Raw genomic sequence first — 12,715 nt, 5'->3', positions numbered from 1 at the left:
AGGGGGCGGCTGCTCAGAGTTTGCTGCAGCCCAGTGAGTAACAGGCACCCTGATGCTGACCAACCCGGGTTAGCTGGTCAGGAAGGAGGAAGGGTTCAGGTGGCCATTCTGTCTAGGAATAAGGCAACCTATCTGGCAGGTTCCAAACAGAAAGCTCAGCTCGGGGTTCAGAGTATGAACACACATACGCAGCTAGGATCTCAGGAGAGCCACTAAAGCATCGAGGGAATCCCCTGATGAGAAATTTGAGAGGCCCGCGGAGGCAGGGCAAAGAGGAAGAACGCCCAAGTCCTGGCCCCTGACCCTCAACAGGTCTTGTCTGAACATGTTCCTAGATTTGTGAGGCTTCGTCTCCCCAAGAGTTCACCCTCCCTGCTCTACCGTGCCCAACCGCACGCATGCACACCCTGGTGCACACGTCCCCGTCACTCACTGAACGCTTTCTTACCGGCACCTTCCGTCACATAAACACACGACACGGACGAGACCGACACTCTGGACCAACCGCTTAGGCCCGTTCTGGGTGGCCACGCACACTGAAAAGACATGATGCGAGGAAGCCAGAGCGAGCGGGGGTGTGCGAAAGCCCCGGGGCTGGCACCCAGCAGACACCGGTGAGCATCGGGGGCTCTCTTCCTCCCCCACTCACAGGGCCCGGCTAGCGGAGGCTGGGAGGGGACAGAGGCAGAACACTGCACCACCTCAATGGGGACAAAGGAGGACACATTCTGAAACCAGAGCCCGGTCCCATGCCGTCCAGCAATCGCCTGACCACAGCTTCCCTCTGCTGCCCCTTTGTTGGTGCCAGTTCCCCAGTTGCCTATTTGGGCTCTCGGGGCAAAGAACCCACGTCTCAAGAGAAGCAAATGGTAAATTCCTCTCAAACCAGAAAGAAGACGCTGCAAGGGAGGGAGTCTTCTGCCTGCTGCCTGCCAGGCGATCACCAGAGAGGGCAGAGGAAGACACCTTGTCTTCTAGACATGTCCTCTCGTCCACACCAGCTGGCCCAGCTGCCTGGGGGTGTGGATCTGGGCACCATCTCGGTAGCCAGGTGGCACCCACTCACAGGGTCGGCCAAATGCCAGCACCCACACTCTATTAATAGCATCAGGAGCTGGAATGGAGCAGCTTGGGTAGGGGGAAGGAGAAAGCAAGAGGCTGTCTTCAAATGCAGTGTATACAAAGTCGTGGTGGCTCTGCATCCTGGGGGACTCGTGCTTCTAACCTTCGACCGGGGACACAGAAGTCAGAAGGCGCATCCAAAACACGGTTTGGGGCGGAGGCAGGGGAGACGGTCAGCGGGGCTACCTTACCTGCCTCGCCACCCTCCGGGCCTCCCAGTAGGGCTTCGAGTCTTCCACAGCTTTGCCAATTTTCTTCACCAGCTCGTCCAGCTTCACCGTTGCTTCCACCAGAACGGAGCGGAACTTCTGACGAGCATCCTGCAGCCAAGAGAAAACGAGGAACAGTTGAGGCCTAAGGAGGCATCCACGAAAATCCACTTTCTCTATCCAAAAGCACCAAGGAGGGCCTTCACAAAACCTACAAGCTCCTAAATTAATATCTTTGTGAGCAGCACCGTCTAAAACTCTGTGATACTGGAAATGTTCTATCACACTGTCCAATATGGTAGCCACTAGCCACATTTGGCTACTGAGCACTTGAAATTGGCTAAGGAGGCTGAGGAAATGTGTTTCCAATTTATTCAGTTTTAATTAAGTATATTTCTATTTTAAAAATAAGCACAGGGGCGCCGGGGTGGCTCAGTCGGTTAAGCAGCCAACTTTGGCTCAGGTCATGATCTCGCAGTCCCGCGCAGGGCTCTGCTGACAGCTCGGAGCCTGGAGCCTGCTTCAGATTCTGTGTCTCCTTCTCCCTCTGCTCCTCCACTCGTGCTCTCTCTCTCAAAAATAAACGTTAAAAAAAGTTTTTAAATTTTTTTTTAACGTTTATTTATCTTTGAGACAGAGAGAGACAGAGCATGAATGGGGGAGGGTCAGAGAGAGAGAGAGGGAGACACAGAATCCGAAACAGGCTCCAGGCTCTGAGCGGTCAGCACAGAGCCCGACGCGGGGCTCGAACTCATGGACCGCGAGATCATGACCTGAGCTGAAGTCGGAGGCTCAACCGGCTGAGCCACCCAGGCGCCCCCAAAAAAGTTTTTAATGAAAGTAAATAAAAATAAAAGTAAGTGTGGCCAGTGACTACTATATGAAGGTGGACAGCTCAGGCTTGATTTAAAAGCTCTATCTCCTCAGTGGGCAGCTTCAGTGATGGCACCATGTCCTATGCTCCCATGGAGTCCCCAACCATATAATGTAGTCCTCCATGCAGAAACACTGATTGGAAACTTCCCACATGGCAGACCCTATGCTGGGTGTGGGGCTTGGTCCCTGCCCACAGGACACGTCCAGTCTGGCGGGTGAGGTAGGCATCATAGCCATTCCAGAAGAGTCCACGCCAGGATGAGTACAGGTGCCACGGAACCCAGCAGCAGAGAACCTCACAAGGTCTGGCAAGGCGGGACAGGGCGGTGAGAGACTTGGAAAACATCCAGAGGGGTGATATCTCTACAGAAGCCCAGAGCATGAATGGTCACTTGGGAGGGAGGGAGAGGAAATACTGAACCCCGAGCAGGCAGAGAAGCCATATTCGGCCAAGAGGGGAGAGGGAACGGCACAGTCTGAATGAAACTAGAAGTCAGAAATGTGGAAAACAGCAAGAGATAAGGGTGGCCACCCATCCTGGAGGCAGCTACAAGCAACTTAGGTCTCAATTAGGGGTTGGAAGGGAGGAACAGGCAGGCAGGCCATTCTAGGCTTAACCACAGTGTCAAAGTCAAGAAACCCAGATCCACGGACTTCACGAGGAGGAAATAAAATTAAAAAGAAGAAACTCAGTCCAATGTCTAGGGCGACATATTGGAGGGTTGGGTTAGTACTTTCCAGACCCCACACCCCTCTACTCCTTTTCCCTTAGGCATTTGCCTGACACAGCCTCGTGGGGGTGGGAGGAAAGGGGCACACATCTGAGAGGGGAAATAGATACTCAGAGAAGGAACAATGCATGAACACCAGCCGTGGGGCTGCCCCAAGACCAAGCAGCCACCCAGCTGGTAAAACACACCTGGGGCACCGGGGTGGCTCAGTCAGTGAAGCGTCCGACCTTCGGCTCAGGTCATGATCTTGAGGTTCGTGAGTTTGAGCCCTACGTCAGGCTCTGTACTGACAGCTCGGAGCCTAGAGCCTGCTTCACATTCTGTGTCTCCCTCTCTCTCTGCCCCTCCCTCCTTCCCTCCCTCTCCCCTCTCTCTCTCAAAAACAAACGTTAAAAAAAATTAAAACAAACACACAAACACATGTGCTCCACTGGCTGCAGAGGGCCCGCCTCACGAGCAACTATCTGAAGACTATCTCTAAGCATCGAACTGTAGGGGCCTCTTGGGCCAAGGGGATGGCTCAAGGGGGTGACGAAGGCTCTGCTCACTTGTGTATCCTCCATCCTACTGCACCAGGGCTTGCTAGATGGGTTTGAAAATGATGCCGGCACTCGAGCATACGAGGGTGCTGCCTTTGCCTCACATGGGCGCTTCTCAGCTCCTGAGCCCCATCCTACTTCTGACACTGGCCTTGGTCCCTTTCGTGGGCCCTGTATCATCATCTTCTTCTCTGCCTTCTCTTCTATGTGGCCAGGCCCGCAGTCACCTGCTACAGCTTCTGGAAACAAAGCACACCAGGTCTGTCCTGGAGAGGAAGTGGCGTGGGTGCACAGGGCAGCCCAGGGACTAGCCCCGCTGAGCCCTGGCCAGACTGCATTTCCAATATGTAGGAGGCAGCATGTTGTCTGAAGCCCGGGATTTTTTTTTTCTTTTTTTAACCAGAGAGATGGATCCAATCTCCACCAAACCTCTGTGAGGCCCTCACCAGGCAACTTCTGGACTCATCATCTTTATTACCAATTAAATCGTTACTTTCCATCTCATAGGGAGGGCAGAAAAAAGGAATAAAGGAGAATGCAAATGTAACACAACTAATAGCTCCTGGACGCACAGTACATGCTCAGCAAGTACACACAATCCCCCATTACCACCTGGCACAAAAAGAGACCCGTGATCCTGTTTTAAAAACACCGAGGTCGTCTGAGGCAGGGGCAGCTGACAGGACGGAAGTAACAACCTGTCACACCGTGTAGGCAGATGCTTTGCAAATGCACTCACAAGCATGACTGAATTCTTCAAGTCCCCACCCTGACGAGACTCAGGACCAGTGCTGTATCCAGACCACAGGTGAGAAAACGGAGGGCCATCAACAGCGTGTGACCCAGGGCAGATCACATCATCACTCCGGGTCTCTTTTGTAAAATGAGAATTGGGCCCCAAACCAGTGGCCCCTGGGCCAGTAGGCTTAGTGCCTTTGGTCCGTATGCTGGGTACTAAATGTCAGGAAAATCTGTATTTAAAAAAAAAAAAAAAAAAAAAGTGGATTCTCAATTTTCTCATAAGAAGAATCTGATAATCTAGCAACACGGGGCCCTCATTCCTACCTGGAAACCACTGGCTAGAAGTGGAGGAGATGCCCCCTTAGAAAGAGATTTCCCTTTCCAGTCCCCACCAGCCCTTTGCCTGAATCACAGCCAGCCTGCATCACCCATTGAGGTGCCCAGCCCGGCCCCTGGAGACTTTTGATTTGCCAAGAGCTATTCTGGGCACGGGTGAATATAGCCCACCAAGCCTGCCTTTCTGAGGGAGGGAGAGGGATGCAGAGCCCAGATGGGCAATTTACTATGTGGCAGACGTGACCACAAATGCTTTCATTCCATCAATTCGTGCAATCACAACCTGATCAGGCAGGTGCTATAGTGCTGTTATTCGCATTTTACGAAGAGGAAAACTGAGGCCCGAAGGTAACATGCCTGAAGCCATGGAGCTGGGAAATGGCAGAACCAAGATTTAAACTCAAGCAGTAAATAGACAAGTATAAGGCAGCGTGATAAACACTAAGGCCTCAATACACACACAGTGCAGCGGACACACAGCTGGAAAGGCCACCCCAAGTGTCACCCAAGCCAGACCCCGAAGAAAGGGGATTTCACCAGACAGGGAGGGAGGGGCACTAGAAGCAGAGGGAGGAACGTGAGCAAAGAACGGCTGGCGGGAGGGCTGGTGGGGGTTGGAGCAAGGAAGGGTGTGGGTGCTGAGTTAAGACATGTGAACTTTATCCCAGCACAGTGGGGAGACGGGGTGGATTTTTTTTTTTCTTTTCACGTAAATCTCAATTTACTTCCCATGAGCCCCTGGCAGAAATGACCAAAGAATGCATTCTTCCACAAAAAGAAAAGTGATCTAGTTTACTGGAAGGCTCCACTGTGAAGCACTTCCACAGCTGTGATAACGTACACTGAATATTGACTACAAGATAGTTCTGTTGGGAGGAAAGGAAGTGAGAAAGAGAGGTGGTTTGGGGGGGACGGAGGGAGGAAAGAAATGAAAATCTCATCTTCCAATTGGGATGCTGGCAGATGGTTAACTAAAACTGACAAATCAACAAGCAGCCACACAGAGCCCACCATTTAGTCATAGAAGTTAATACCTAATCAGCTAAAATATGGTCAACTGATCAAACTGCCCTTAAGGGAGGGGAAGATGGGAATGGGGTAGGACGGGGTTTTGTTGTTTTTTTTGTTTTGCCTTTTTAAAAACTGTGCTAAGATACCGTGGTGAATTTTTAAGCAGAGGCATGACCAGATTAGATCTGGGTTTTATCAAAGAGTGAACAGGGCTTCTCAGGGGATGCTGGTGGGCAGATCCTGGGACCACCAGCCTGGGTAAGCGTGTGGCCATCAAAGGGTATTGCACCCAAAGGACTTGATTTGACATCAGTGTTTTCCCTCTATAAATGAGGCTGTGTTGCCAGGGATGATGATGCATGGCTGGCTGACGTCCAACCACCAACAAGCCTATTCATCCAAGACTTGTTAAAAGCTAAACACAAAGCCAGCCTTCTCCCTGAGAAGATAATGCCGACCCAGTTCTTTTACCATTCCACAGAAAATCCTAGCCATTTGAGTAACACGTCTCCACAAACATTGGAGTGTGAGGGCCCACAAACCCCCATCTTTTCTGCCAGCCCAATGCTAACAGCCTGGACTTTCTTGGGCCTCACCCAGGGCCCAGAAGTGGTCACGTGACCCAGGCCTGGCCAATCAGATTTGGATACACCTAGCTTCGATGACCCATGAGAACCAATGAGGCTTCATTCTGGGACTTTTCTGAACGGTCGGAGGAACTATTTTTCACGGAGAAGGCTGAGAGAATAGAATGAAAGGCTAGAGCAGATGGCAGCCATCTTGGCAACATGAGGGGAGAGCCTGGGAGAGGGAGGAAGTCCCAGCTGGCAACACTCCGAGCTTCCGGAAGTAGCAATGCTTTACAGTCTCACCCTACACTCCACCTTCCCCAGAGCCAAAACAGCACACACAACCTCAGCTGTCGCAACTGTTTTATGTTTTGCTTAAAGCGGTTGACTTGCATTTCTGTCATTCACAATTGAATGAAACCTTAAATAAAAAGATAGACAAGTAGGCGTGAAAGTAGTCATAATTAATATAGATAGGGAGGAGAGGGTCAGTCTACAGTCGTATTATGGCAAAGCACTAGTAATTAAATATGGTTAAGTGCTAGAGGCTTTTAACCCTGACAACAAAGTCATGTTTATATGGAACAGAACCCGGAACTAACCTGGACAAAGCATTTCTCCAAATCCCTCTGAGTGCCAGTTGGCTACATCTTTCAGACAGCTTGCCGCAACTGACCTTGTGCTTTTTGCCTTATTTCCTATTTCAAGAAAAGGACTGCGGTTCTCCCATTTCCTACAAGTACAGGCAAATGTGTTTCCCAAGATCAGAGTGGAGGGTTACTTCCAGGAATGTCCCGGGAGGAGAGAAAGCTATTTTCCCTACAGTAAACGACCCATGCACTTCTGTATAACGTTACCTCGGGAGAGCCAGCAGACCTTTTACCAGCCCAGAAAAACAAGCCATTTACCAGGCAGGGCTGGTTCCCTCAGCTGGGATCCCTCAGAGCGTCAAATCTGAAAACTGTGTCATTTCCATTAGGTGACTCAGGGCAATTTATTCAAAGAACTGCTGAGGGTGGCACAGAATCCCTGTTTTGAATGTGCATGTCAAAAATACAGGCCAGTATCAGGTAAGAACTCCAGCGAAACCAAACTGGCCAGGGCCGGCATGCCTTGGAGACAGTGCGCCAGGTGTCACCCCACTGAGGACGAGTCTGTTTTCTGGCCAATCCGCTCATCAAAGCCTCAATGATGTCACCTGTAAGCTGAGAATGACGGCCTTTCTCCTCCACAAAGGTGTCCCCAGAACCAAGGGAGATTAAGATGGGACATCAGTTTTTAAAAATAACTGTCCTACAAATTAAAGATGACACCATACTTCAAAAGAGCCTGAGTAATGCCATTTATAAATACACTGCTGCTTGAAGAGAGATTTCACAGGCATTACCTGAGCCTCACAATGACCCTGTAAGACGGGCTGAGCAAGAATGATGGTCCCCAGCCTACACGTATCTCAGGTGAAGCGCTATGTGGCCTGAGGTCACACGCCAGTGCGTGCCAGACTTCAGACAAGGACACATACCTTTAGTCTTTTCATCCAATGGCTTTCACTTCACCTGTAGGTTCCCAAAGTGTGGTCCAGGGGACCACGGTAGGGGTCCCCGAGGCTCTGCAAGGTCAAAACCATTTTCCTAATCACACTGGACTTAGTTGCCTTTTCACCTTCATTCTCTCATGAGTTTTCAGTGGGGTTTCCCAGAGACTACCTCACAGGAGACATGGCAGCAGACGGAATGCAGAAGCACACAACTCAGCCCTTCTAGGAAGCCAGACTACAAAGAGACTTGTAAGACAAAAAACCATTAAATGATTAATTTCCTTTCACGAATTTTTTTTCCTTTCGTTTGGGAAAATACTTATTTTCTCATAAAATATGTCAACGTGTAATAGGTTTATTATTGTAATTTTAAATGAATGAATTTAATAATGAATGAATTTAACTTTTTTTAATGTATGTTTATTTTTGAGAGACGGGAGGCCGGGGGGAGAGGGAGGGAGGGAGGGAGAGGGAGACAGAGGATCCCAAGGGGGCTCTGTGCTGACAGTAGAGAGCCCGACATAGGGTTCAAACCCACAAACCATGAGATCATGACCTGAGCTGAAATCAAGAGTCGGATGCTTAACCTACTGAGACACCGAGGTTAACTTTTCTAACACAGCAAATATATATATTACCCACACAGAGCTCTCTGGGGTACTCAATGATTATAACAGTGTAAAGGGAGAGGCACCTGGGTGGCTCAGTCAAGTAGGTGTCTGACTCTGGCTCAGGTTATAATTTCACGGTCTGAGTTCAAGCCCTGTGTTGGGCTCTGTGCTGACAGCTCAGAGCCTGGAGCCTGTTTCTGATTCTGTCTCCCTCTCTCTCTGCCACACCCTACTCGCTCTCTCTCTCTCTCAAAAATAAATAAACATTTAAACAAAAGAAAACATTTAAAAAAAAAAAAAAAAAAAAAAGAGGGGCGCCTGGGTGGCTCAGTTGGTTAAGCTGCCGACTTCGGCTCAGGTCATGATCTCGAGGTCCGTGAGTTCAAGCCCCGCGTCGGGCTCTGTGCTGACAGCTCAGAGCCTGGAGCCCGTTTCAGATTCTGTGTCTCCCTCTCTCTGACCCTCCCCATTCATGCTCTGTCTCTCTCTGTCTCAAAAATAAACGTTAAAAAAAAAAAAACGTGTAAAGGGAACTTGAGGCCAGAAGCATCAGGTCTGCTGTGTAGACTAACCCATACTCTTCCCACCCACCCCACCCGGGGCCTGCCCTGCAAAGACATCTCACAAACTAGAAACACCAGTGCATTTTCATTAACAGCGAAGCAGTTGTTCCTGCTCAGATCTTTCTTGAATCCTTCTGATTTTGTCCAAGTAGAGGGTCCTGTTTGGTGCTACCATGTCTCCACAGCAAATGCAGCTGCTAATCCACATTTTGAGAAAGGGGGAGCTAATCTAGCTGAGCCTCCCATAGAGAAGGGAATCTGCTAGAATTTGATAAGCAAAACACATCCACTGGAAACAAAACGGCACTGGTTTGAAAGTCACCAAGCTGTGCCCTTAGGAGTTGGGCAGTTGCACACACGCAGAAAATTCTTCAATAAAAACCTTGCTTTAAGAGTACACTCATGATGAGCACTGAGAGATGAATAGCATTATTGAATGACTATGTTGGAAACCTGAAACTAATATAATGCTGTATGTTAACTCGACTGGAATTAAAATTAAAAACTTAATTAAAAGTTTGCTTTAAATAAAAACACATTTCCAGGGCACCGGGGGGGGGGGGGGGGGGGTCAGTCAGTTAAGCGTCTGGCTCTTGATTTTGGCTCAGGTCATGATCTCACAGTTGTGAGATCGAGCCTTGCATCAGGCCCTGTGCTGGGCATGGAGCCTGATTGGGATATTCATTCATTCTCTCTCTCTCTCTCTCTCTCTCTCTCTCTCTCTCTGCCCCTCCCCCACTCGGCAAGCACGCGTTCACTCTCTCTCTCTCTCTCTCTGTCTGCCCCTCCCCCACTCGTGCACATGCACACACATGGGCACACTCTCTCGCTCTCTCTCAAAAAAAGTATTTCCTTTTGATGGCTTTTCACTTACAGTCATGAAGTCTCCACTTCAAGCAAGATGAAGTAAAAATGTCAATCAATTTAAAGGGAAATATGGAATAAACAGTAGATACAGAACTAGGATAAGGCAAAAATTATGACGGTGGCAGAAGACGAACGAGTCAGAAATGTAAAGTCTCTGTTTGCAGGAACATTCTAGAATTACAGAACCAAGGGCACCACTGGAAACATTCTGGCTTACTGACCAGTTATAAGGTACCTGAAATGTTTTTATGTTTACTACGTACCATGTTTTCTTTTCACCCCCTCCAATCTTTAAGAGTACTTGTGGCAACTACTAAAACACACAAAGAAAGCACTTAAAACAGTGCTTGGGTGAAAAGGGTTAAGTGCTCTCCAGGGCCGTCACACAGAACTTTCTGCAAGAATGGAAATGTTCTGTATCTGTGCTGTCCGGTGCAGAAGTCACTGGCCACTTGTGGCTAAATAAAAGCTTGAAATGTGGCTGGTACAACGAGCTGGATTTTTAATTAAATTCTGATGTTTCAATCGTAATTTGAACGGCCACACGTGGCTAGGGTTTGCTACAGTGGACTGCGCAGGTCTAGCTCCTGACCCTGGATTTCACTCCACTTTTCCACTCTGAGACCACGCCTCGCTCCTCGGGCCCTCCGGTGGGTGGCCTTCTTTCCTTGCCTCTGTCCGGCTTTCCTTCCCTCAGTCCCAGCTCCCGTGGGGAGTGGCTTTCACAGCCTGTGAGAAGGGGGGCCAGGACAATCTCACTTCGCCTTCAGGAATTTTGCAGCAGAGGCGAAACTGGAAAGACCGCTCCGGGGTACAGCCAGGGCCTAGAGAGCCAGACCAGCGAGGCCAAGGCTTGAGCACGCAGAAGCCAGGAGGAAGCAGAGTGGAGAGGGGAGGGTCAGGGCAGAAGACCAGCAGGAAGCTGGAGCCAGCATTCCCCATTCCCCATCGCTGTGCAGGCCCAATCCCCCATCAGCCAGTTCCATCCAACCAGAAGAGCCTGGTTAAAACAGCTCCGATGAAATGGAAACACGCACGGGAAAGAAAAGGGAAGAAAATAGGGCCTCCGAGTTGGAAGAAGCCAGCACATTGTTGAGGACCGGGTACCTGACTCCCTTCCCTTCTGACTCCTTTTCTCTTCCACCTCGAGCCCTGACTTCAGTAGCAGAGGCCAAAACCACTAGTTCCTTCTGTGGGGATGGTCCGCCCACCCCCATCCCCCACATCAGGCAGAACCTTGCAGCCATGTTTCTGATACAAGACCCTCTCTCAGGGAACAGAGGAAGCCCGAGGAGGGAGACACAAAGAGAGGGCAGACAGTGAGCGAAAGCCAACGAGAACACGAGGAGGCAGCAGAGGAAGGCTCGTGGGAGATTATCTGGGTTCCCTGACTAATCCTGCAATTAACACGGCCAGACGATTCATCAATCAAGCCAAGATACTTTTGACAAGGAGGCGGAGCGCTATTAATAATTATGCTGGAACAACAGGCATAAACCAAGTCTGTCGGCCACACTGGGATGTTCAGTCTCTCCACACTTAAGGCTCTGTGGTGCTTCTCTCCCTTGGGTTCCAGGAAAGACTCCAACCTTGCAGAAATTCCTTTGACTCAAGCTGTTTTGAGCGGTTGTGGGACACAGCATAAGGGATTCTAATCCCAGTTTGGGCACTGCGCAGCTCCGGACCGAGGGGCCGTCCCTATGCAGCCTTGGTGACAAGATCAAGGGCTGTTTCCTCTTCTCATAGCACCGCACTTGTCCTGGGTCTGAACTACCGAGAGGTTCCTTCTACCAAGAGGGGGGAAAAAGGAAAGTAACAAAAGATGGTGGTCAATATGGTTTCCTGCTGCGAGTTCTTCTCTTCTGAGGTGAACAGAGGTCTGAGAGCTTTCTTTAGGCCCGAGTAGAACCAAGTTCCTCCTACCCAGAAAGGCTCTGTTTTAGAGCTCTGATGGGACTGCAGAATGTTTCCAGACATGCAGGTGAGCACCCAGTCACCTCTCCCAGGACATCACAGCCTGCCAGAGCGGTCTTGCCAGCCTCAACCATGCAGATTCCCCTGAAGCTCTATCCAACGTCAAGATCCCACAGGCCCAGCCATTTGGAGGCTGAGTTAAGGCAGTTGACAGATCTGGGAATGAGGAGAAGGCTCTTCCTTTCAGCTTTTTAATTTAAAATATCTTCAGGGGCACCTGGGTGGCTTACTTGGTTAAGGGTCCAACTCTGGATTTCACCTCAGGTCATGATCTCAGAGTTTGTGGGTTTGAGGCCTGCATTGGGCTCTGTGCTGACAGCACAGAGCCTGCTTGGGATTCTCTCTCCCTCCCTCCCTCCTTCTCTCTCTTCTCTGCCCTTCCCCCGCTCTCTCTTGGTCTCAAAAATAAACAAACTTAAAAGTTAAAATAAAATAATTTCAGACTTGGAAAAAATGAGGGTAAGATGCAGACATGATGTCCCTTTACCCTGAAATACTTTAGCCCATAGTTCCCAAAGCTGAGGACACTCTCTTACATAGCCAGAGTACAATGAGGAGAATCTGAAAATCAACACAGATACCAAGCCAACTAACCTGGTCTAGGACTTCATTCAAATTACATCAACTGTCTCACTATTGTCTTTTATAGTAAAGGAACAAAATCTTTCAGGATCCAATCCAGGATTGCCAGCTTGTATTTAGTTGTCATATTTCTCTAGCCTTCTTTAATCTGGAACAGTTCTGCAGTCTTTTTTTGTCCTCCATGGCCTTGATATTTTTGAATAATATGAGCCAGTTAAAAACGACTCACTTTCAATTCATCTTTTTTGTTGATGTGACGTGTGCATGAGCCACCAGAATGGAATTTAACCAATTACAAAAAAAGTATGTTTCAACAGCCCAAGGTCAAAGCACCACAAAGGAAAAACCCCACAGCCCTTTAAATCTTGGGGTAGAAGGATCAGTCCTAGAAGGCCCTGGAGGAAAGACTTAAAGTTGCATAACAACCCCCCCCCCCCCCCAACCACC

At 49.4% G+C, this 12,715-nt stretch overlaps 1 protein-coding gene across 1 annotated transcript in view; it reads right to left on the bottom strand.

Annotated features, from left to right (window-relative positions):
• SH3BP5 (SH3 domain binding protein 5) overlaps positions 1-12,715 on the bottom strand; it is a 77,517-nt gene that overhangs the window by 49,105 nt on the left and 15,697 nt on the right. The window contains exon 3 of the mRNA XM_058729863.1: positions 1,314-1,442. Coding sequence (XP_058585846.1) covers positions 1,314-1,442 — 129 coding nt within the window. The remainder of the gene's footprint in view (positions 1-1,313; positions 1,443-12,715) is intronic.

This window comes from Neofelis nebulosa, chromosome 5 (genome assembly GCF_028018385.1).
Source record: "Neofelis nebulosa isolate mNeoNeb1 chromosome 5, mNeoNeb1.pri, whole genome shotgun sequence".
NCBI lineage: Eukaryota > Metazoa > Chordata > Mammalia > Carnivora > Felidae > Neofelis > Neofelis nebulosa.
Note: the sequence above shows the minus strand (reverse complement) of the source record. Positions and strands in the feature narration are given on the sequence as shown.